This window comes from Nanorana parkeri, unplaced genomic scaffold, assembly GCF_000935625.1.
Source record: "Nanorana parkeri isolate BGI_ZX_2015 unplaced genomic scaffold, ASM93562v1 scaffold20, whole genome shotgun sequence".
NCBI classification, from domain to species: domain Eukaryota; kingdom Metazoa; phylum Chordata; class Amphibia; order Anura; family Dicroglossidae; genus Nanorana; species Nanorana parkeri.
Window position 1 is genome coordinate 1,463,066 of NW_017306288.1, and position 9,108 is coordinate 1,472,173.

The window sequence follows — 9,108 nt, forward strand, 5'->3', positions numbered from 1 at the left end:
TTTAAAATTAGCGGTCATCAGCGGCTTGTGAGCCGCTGATGACAGCTATTAATTTAAAGGGGACAGTCTGCTGAACAGTTCTACTATAAGCTGATGGTCGCTAGTAGAACTGTAAATGCCAGGTCCGTACGACGTACTGAGCTGGCCAGCTGGAAGCACTTTTGTAGCTCCGTACGACGTACGTCCTTGGCAGCGAAAGGGTTAATCCCTATGAGATAGACAACAGATGCATTTTGTTGCATTTCATATTTAATTTTGTCCCAATTCAGGAAGACATTAGAAGGGCTACACGTGAGCTTCTGGAAGCGGAGACAATCGAAAACAGCAAACTTCGATACAAAGTCACGCATCTGCCCGGAATGATATCAAAGGAAATAGAAGGTAATGTTTAAACAGTAATAGTATTTTTTTTTGTTTTCTGGATAGAGTGAGTAAGGGTTCCAACATCTTTCAGGTTTTTATTGCTGTTTATGACTTTTCAAGTATATTTCCCATCACTTCCTGTCCCTTTGACACCAGGACTAGGAACATAGAAGAGATACGTCAGAAAAAGACAAAGTGGTTCATAAAGACTGCCCCTTTTTTATTTTTTTCCAAGCATCAACTACTGTTTCGAAAAATAATAATTTTTATTAGGGATGCACCGATACCGGTATTTCGGTACCGATATTTTTTTCCAGTACTCCCCGATACCAAATACCGAGTACCGGAAGTCCCATTCAGGAAGCCAGGCGGCGTGTAATGACTCGCCACCTTGCTTCCCGATTAGCATGGAAGCTATCCCATGCTTCTCGTCACAGGTGACGAGAAAGCATTGAGTTGGCTTTCTGGCCAATCAGGAAGCCAGGTGCTGTGTAATGATGCGGCGCCCGGCTTCCCAATTAGCCCGGAAGTGAGTTGATGAGGGCTGTGTCATTACACTGCGCCTGGCTTCCTGATTGGCCAGCTTCTGACCAATCAGGAAGCCGGGCAGCGCTTCATTACAAGTTGTACCACTAGGACAGGAAGGACAGGATTTTTGAAAGCTTCTCTATTTGTTAAGCTGGATATACATGCTTATATTTTCTTTGTTCAACTTGTGGGCTGAATGAAGAAACTATAACAGATTCTTCCATCAACTCTTATGAGTGTTCATGGACCAATACCCCACTGTTTGCATTGTATTCTGACAGTGGCCGGCTGCTGTCAGATTACCCAAATGGGGCTAGCAGTTGATTGGTTACTATCTCCGTTCTGACAAAAAATTTCCAACCGTCTCCTTTGATCAGCTGATCAAGGCATGCCAGGCAGAACGGTGCTGATAGTGGCATGCACTGTGTGAATTTTGTTCCTGTTCATTCTGGATGGAATTCGTCCTGTGTATAACCGGCTTTCTGTCTTCTTTGAAAAAATGAAGAGGCAAAATGTCACCAGCACACCGGAAAAACTGGGCAAATAAACAGTTACATAGTTACATCCCAGATAGCAAGGATAACTTGCCACAAACTTGTGTCAGGGTTAAATTGTAATTCTTGTTAACTTGCTGCACACATTCCTGGCAAGTTGTAGACTTGCAGAACACTTGCAGCACAAGTTCTAGTTGACACTTTTTGAATTTGTAGCAAATTTGCTTGGCAGGTCTACAGCAAGAGTCCTGCAGGTCTTAGCAAGAGCTCTGCAAGCTCCCTGGTCTGGAGACTTGCAATGCAGACTTGCTGTAACTGTGCAACAAAATTGTGAAGCTTGGCAAGTCTGCAATAGTTTAGCAAGTCATTTTCAAACTTGCAGCTCAATTACTTGCTATCTGGGATAGTATTTGAGGTTGAATAAAGACACAGGTTCATCAAGTTCAACCTATTGTGTGTATGTTTTTATTGACGCATTTTGTCACAATGGTAGCAACTAGGGATGTACTGATACTAGTATCCGTATTGGTGCCGATACAGAGTATTTGGGCAATTACTTGTACTTTCCCAAATTCTCCCGATACCTATCCCGATATCGGAACTTCCGGTATCAGGACGCCGGGTAGCGAGTCATTACACGCTGGCCGGCTTTCAGATTGGCTGAGAAGCCGACTCCATGCTCCCTCGTCACCAGGGAGCATGGAGCTGGCTTCCCGGCCAATCAGGAAGCCAGGGGGCGGATAATGACTCGCCACCCGGTTTCCTGATTGGCCAGGAAGCCGGCTCCATGCTCCCTCGTCACTTAATGAAGAGGGAGCATCGTCACTTAATGAAGAGGGATCATGGAGCCGGCTTCCCAGTAAATCAGGAAGCAGAGCGGTGAGTCATTACACACCACCCAGTTTCCTTAATGGGACTTCCAGTATCAGTATTCGATATTGGCGAGTACCGAAAAAAAAATATCGGTACTCGTACTTGATACCGGAAAAACAGTATCGGTACATCCCTAGTAGCAATGTTTCAGAGCTTTGCAGGGTCCCCTTCATCAGGCTCAGTTTGGTCATATCTATGGGAGATAGATGGATAGGTTGTGGTAGAGATTTCCAGAGGCGAGCATGGGAGGAGTTGATGAGGGAGCTGGAAAGCAGGTATGTTAGTAAGTTGATTTTTTTTTTGGTTCCTGTTATCCTTAGCTGCGGTCACAAGTGCTCGTGAGTCTGTCTCCTCAGAGATGCTGCAGTTACAGAATGAACTGAGAAGTATAACCTTGGAACTGGAAAACACTGAGAAGAAGCAACTGGATTTTGAGAAACAAAATTCTTCTCTTGGGTAAATTTGCCTTCTGGTTTTTTTTTTTTCAAACAGTCAAGACTGGCAATTTAAAAAAAAAATCAAAAACATATTCTGACAGAAGTTTGTTTTGAAAACCAAGTCCTTATAGGGCAAGAAAGAATCCCATGGCTGATTTATGGGGAAAGCTAAATTATTTGGGAACCATACAGAGAATTCTTCTGCTCTAATATCATCTGGATGTTTTCGCATCTTGGATGTAACTTTTCACCCTCTATTCTCCAAAAGTCTTGTTTGTGGCATGTGCATGGACGTGCTTATATTTATTTTTCAAATTCTTTAAAGTGACACTAAGCTCAGAAGTTAAATCTTAAAAATGCATTCAAGTACCTTAACTACTACCAAAAATGTACCTTATTTGTGTATCACTCGGCTGTAGATCCTCAAATCATCTCTGAATTGGTGCTGACAGTGTCCTTCCTTCTGGAGGGGGGCTACTTTTGTTCCCCATGGTCCCTGTGATAGTAGCGGACCAAAGACAGTCAGGCTTGGTAGGAAAGCGCTAAGTGATGCTGGATCTCCTCAGGCAGGATAAGAAGGAGGCTTTATCTGACTTGCTGCAGCTTGTAATGCACACTGTTAGAAGCTCATGCTGTGCAGTGAAATCAGAGTAAGTAATGTCAGCCCAGGAGAGAAGCCTGTGGAAGACTGAAGGTAAGGCTGGAGTTCAGCTTCATTGGCATTATTCCTCACATGTTATTTAACAGTTTAGAAATGTAGCTGCTTCCATTCAACAATGTTGTTTGTATTAGACTGGGCGCACTGCATGGTACAGGAATTGTGTCTGTTATAGGATTCAAGGAAGAACACTTTGGGATGAACATGAAAAAGCAGTTGATCTGCTCAACCAGCAGATGGCAGACAAGGCCAATCAAAGCATGCGTGTGAACCAGACTCACAGCAAGCGGAAGGAGGCTGAAGAAGCTGTCATTGAGTATCAGCACAAAACTGAAGATCTAGCTGAGGATATGGTCATTGAAAGAAAACAATTCACTGAAGAGAAGGAAAACCTAGAAACTCAGGTGTGTCTTGTCACACTATAAATCTCTCAATCTGCTGGTCATTCTAATGGTACTTTTTGTGTCTAGGATATTTTTCCTATAAATACATTAATTCAGAATGTATTACAATTCATTCCATATATGCTGAGAGTCCAACATCAGGCACAATGAACTTACCCAGGTTCAGGCAGTTATAGACTCCTGTCATGCTACATACTGCAGTTGGGGGAGATACACCCTCCACTGTACTAGAGCTGCAGCTAACGATTATTTTCAAAATCGATTAGTTAGCCGATTATTAAGTTCGATTAATCAGTTAATCTACTAGTTTGTATTGAGATTGTAGTCCATCACAGGAGCAAGCTTGGAGCGGTGGAAAAAATAGTGTGGTGTGCAATATAGTGAAAAGGAAAGTGTAAAATTATACAGCAATGAATGCAGAATTGCACCGGCTATAGAGGACTACAAATCCCAGCAATAGTACATTATAAATAGGGCTGCTCAGATGTAAGCGCTAGGGACGCCCTAATACCGATACTAGTATTGGTATCGGTGTCGATACCGAGAATTTGGGCAAGTACTCATACTCACACAAATGCTCTGATACCTTCCAAGATGTCAGAGGACCGACAGTGCTGTAGGGGAACATGGAGCCGGCTTCCCGGGCAATCAGGAAGCCAGGAGGCGAGTAATGACTGGCCTCCAGGCTTCCTGATTGGCCAGGAAGCCGGCTCCATGCTGATTGGCTGGGAAGCTGGCTTCCCGGGAGATCAAGAAGCGGAGCGGCATTGTCATTACCCGTTGCACGGCTTCCTGATTGCCCAGGAAGCCGGATCCATGCCAGTGGAAGCACCGGTATTGGTACTCGGTATCGGCAAGTACCGACAGCAAGATATCGGTACTTAATACCTGAAAAAAACAGTATCGGTGCATCCCTAGTAAACGTTGCAGGTCTCATAGAGTCCAGTGCTACAGTTGTGTCTCTACCTCCTTCCCCCCCAGGCTGTTCACACAACACCCAGCCCCAGGATTTATTTTTTTAATGGCCTGGAGGAGAGGTAGGCAGAAACACAACCGTAGTGCTGGAATCTATAAGACCTGCAATGCTTGCATCCAAGAGGGCCAGAAGTTCTGAATAGGGAAATTGTTGATTTACATATCAGGGGAAGTACATCTCCCACTGTACTTCTGGCCCTTTTGGATTTATTTTGTTAATGGCCTGGAGGAGAGGTAGGCGGAGACACAACCGTAATGCTGGAGTCTATAAGAACTGCAACGATTACATCCAAGAGGTCCAGAAGTACAGTGGGGGGTGTTCTTCCCCTGACATGTAAACCAACAATTTCACTATTCAGAATAAAGCCAGCATGATACGGGGTTGCTTTTGTGGGAACGGAATCTGTAACTACTTTAACCCGAGTAAGTTTATTTTCTCCGGAGTTAGGCTTCAAGGGGCTGTCTTGATGAGGTTTAAGCTTGTGTCAATTGTGTCTTTTAAAATCATTCAGAATTTGCAGCTGACCTCCTGCAAGCAAATTCAGCAAAACTGATGCAAATAGAAAGCCTGTTGACACAGACCCTTAAAAGATGACCTGTCATGCTAGGCAACATTTCCATCAGATCAGGCTGTTCAATAGCTCGTCCAGGTTGGACTTCCAAATCTAATTTCACAGATGTGTAGGTTATAGATATTTTCTTTCACCTTCACCAGGGCTGAAATTGTGCATTTTCCAATACTTTAATGTATAAAATGAATCACCTTTTTTAATTTTTGGTCTGCACTGAGTTTTATGTCTGTCTTGCCATATATGTATATTTTTGTAAAACAAAAGTGAATAAATTGTACTGACCATAAGATGCTTGTAAGTGCCTTTTATCTATACTGAGCCTTATCTGCTACCCAGATTTTAGAAACACAAAGGAAGACGGAATCCCAGGATGCCAGAAATGAAGAAAAGAAGTTATACCTTAAGCAGCGGAGATCAGTACTGTTTGATGTGGAGGAGAGAGTTAATAGTGAGAAAGAGGTAAGTGGGAATAAAAGAAAATCAGCTGATTCCCCCATCCACGCTAACAGCATGGATGAAGGATTCTCCACTGCTGACTGTTGTATGCAGGCAGCCATGGCTGCATGAATACCGAAACAGTGACTGCATCTGATAGGATGCTGTCTCTGTTTGGCTGACGATTTTCGACCCTGCTCAGAGGATTTTTAAATTGACCTTTATCAAGCTGGTTGGTGCTTGCAATGTTGGCAGTTTAAGCAGAAATAAGCCAAATCCAGGCTGTCTATAGGGGACCATTGGGTTTGTGTTGATTGTCAAATGCAGATTGCTTTTAGGTGCATTCTGCATGTATTTGAGCTCAATTGGGAACACTTCTGAGATAATTCACAGTTCATTGACATGTTAATTTAAATTGCACTTGACTTTCTGTGTACTTTTGGTTGTTCTCCAGCATCCTAAGATGCTTCAACCTACTTCAAGCTTTTGCATACACATTGACTTGTGTAGAGAAAACAGCAAACAAAAGCACATGTACATGGGCGCTAATGCTGTGTATGTACAATTGAAAATATTCAAGCACCCAGCACAGTAATATGTGTTTAGCTGCAGTATAGTGTTTCCTTTTTTTTTTTCTTTTGGATAAAGTAGTGGGAAGTTGGAACATGTGCACCCCACCCCCACCCCCATCCCCCGCAGAGATTCACCCTCTGGGTTTGTCCTGGTGGCCCATGATCACTGGGACAGAGAGTGACAGGAAACCCAGAATTTTACAAAATTAGGAAGGAGAACAATATCTATAAGTCTGTCATGGCTGCTACTCACCTCAGATATGGCCCAGCATATACAGTTTACACCCGCTGTACACAGACATAGGGGTTGATTTCCTGAAGGCAAATAGACTGTTCCCTTTGCAAGAGAATTTTCCCTTAGCTAAGTGAATGATGTGAAAATTCAATTTGCAAAGAATACCCAGTCATGTGCTAGGGAAATAAAAATGTTTTAATTATTTTTGCTTGCACATGATTGGATGATGGAAGTTAGCACAGCTTCACTTCATTCACTAAGCTAAGGGTAAATTGCCTTGCTAATTGAACAGCCTATTTGACTTAGTAAATCAACCCTCATAGAATCTACTTCCCTGATAAACGTCCAGTCGAAAGCAAAAAGCACAACACTCCAAAGTATCCTTTATTAAAGTTCTAAGTTATACAAAAAAACAAGCACCACTTGAAGCCTTTCAGCCAGAAAGTCATATCTCTCCGCTTGTACACTGAATCTGCCAAAAACAGCGACACTACTCCTACGGCCTACGCTTTTTCTTTTGTGACGTGGACCAGAAAAGGTGAACATTTTTATGCACAACAGAATCCCCAGACATTCTATTATTCAAATGTGTTGATGCAGCTTTTTATGGAGCATGGAGGGAATTAGGGATGCACAGATACGGGTTTTTCAGTATCGAGTGCGAGAACCGAATGTTTTTTTCCGGTACTTGCCGATACGGAATATGGAAGTTCCATTATGGAAGCCAGACGGCATGTAATGACTCGCCACCCGGCTTCCCGATTAGCAGGGAAGCCATCTCCATGCTCCTTCGTCACCAGGTGACGAGGGAGCATGAAGCCGGCTTTCTGGCCAATCAGGAAGCTGGGGGGCGGGTAATGACTCGCCGCCCGCCTTCCTGATTGACCAGTTTTCTGACCAATCAGGAAGCTGGGCGGTGAGTCATTACACGCTGCCTGGCTTCCTGATTGGCCGGGAAGCCGGCTCCTTGCTCCCTGTGATGAGGAAGCATGGAGCTGGCTTCCTGCCCAATCAGGAAGCCAGGTAGCGTGTAATGACTCGTCGCCCGGCTTTCTAATACCGGAAGTTCCGGTATCGGGCTAGGCATCAGGAGCATTTGGGCGAGTATGAGTATTGGTATCGGTGCATCCCTACAGGGAATATGTCCTCTAAATAAATTACCTTGAGACCTTCTAGAACAAGAAGTCTTTTGGATTTTTACACTTTGCTTTAGGATACTGCAAGGGTAAATTATAGATCGCATATTTATTTGCACATTACATATCTGTTTTGCATATTTCCTTTTTTGTATATATTTGCGATTGTTTTTCTCATTTTACTGTTGCATTTATATGTACGCCGCTATTCGTGTGTATAGTCGTTTTATAATGCACATTTTGCAAATAGTTTCCTCTCCCAGGTAGCTGGTGGGTTGGGTATTTTAGGCAGATTTAGTATATGAGTGGATAGCTATGACTAAGACCAATTTTGGGCTGAGTTGCTTGTTTTTATGTATCACACGGAACATTAACGAAGGATACTTTGAAAGATAGTAACATCCTCCAATGGGGATTCCGGTTCTAGTGAAAACTGTCTGAGTGTATTTCCCCCCAAGTTAGAGCAATATCCTTTAACTTCCTGATGTTGCTCTGGGACAGGAAGTCAAGGGAAATGACTCCAGCTTGAAGGGAATGGGACACAGAGAGACAAAATAAAAATGACATGGGGTTTACCCATTCAATACGAATCCAAAAATCGGATGGCTTTGAATATATTTTATTAAATGTTATTATACAAAAAATGCTTGCCATCAGAAATACAAGTTATTGTGTTTTACAGAATGTATCATCCCTGAAAAATAAGATTTTACTTCTTCAAGCTTCACATGGAAGACTAACGAATAAACTAGACCTTCAGAAAAAACAGTCTTTGGATTTGTCCAACAAAATGTGAGTGTGTACATTGGGCAGTGCGTGTTGTGTTTGTACAATGCTTTCTAATGTAACCCACCAAAATCCAATGTGGTATTGCATTCGACCTGGAAAAACAATAAATTAATAACAATTGTTCTTGCCCCTCATTCACACAGAATGAATGTACATTCAGTTTTCTTTTTTTTTTAAGCATGTATATCTTTATTGTTTTGCACAAAACATACAATGACTTAAGAGATCAGCGGACATCAAACAGTGGTGTACAGCCGTACAACCCAAGTAATTATGCCATCTATACATACAATATAGGTTCATTAATATCTTGAACATGTTACTCTGATGACAAAATCAGTAGCCGCCTAATGCAATTAAAGTCTTTTCCCCATAGTTCTCCTTAGGGTAACGGGAGGACACAAACTAGCGTCCTCTCGTCACCCTAGGCTCAGTATACCCCGCGCTGTAGCTCGTGGTATACTGAGATGCCGCAGCTGAAGCGACAATTGTGCCGGGATCCGCCCAGCTGCGTGACTGTCAGCTGGCTCTGCCTATCTAGAGGCAGAGCCAGCTGTACCCGCCCCCTCCCCCCCGCCCCCCCCCCCCCCCCCACCGCCTCCTCCTTACTACTTCTCCCCGCGTCCCTGTGCCGTTC

The 9,108-nt window shown here is 43.3% G+C and overlaps 1 protein-coding gene across 1 annotated transcript in view; it reads left to right on the forward strand.

Annotated features, from left to right (window-relative positions):
• Positions 1-268: 268 nt before the first annotated feature.
• Positions 269-9,108, forward strand: part of LOC108791573 (CAP-Gly domain-containing linker protein 1-like) — a 29,315-nt gene continuing 20,475 nt past the window's right edge. The window contains exons 1-5 of the mRNA XM_018562094.1: positions 269-381; positions 2,579-2,714; positions 3,529-3,757; positions 5,641-5,763; positions 8,365-8,474. Of these exons, the coding sequence (XP_018417596.1) occupies positions 360-381; positions 2,579-2,714; positions 3,529-3,757; positions 5,641-5,763; positions 8,365-8,474 (620 nt within the window). The 5' untranslated portion in view covers positions 269-359. The remainder of the gene's footprint in view (positions 382-2,578; positions 2,715-3,528; positions 3,758-5,640; positions 5,764-8,364; positions 8,475-9,108) is intronic.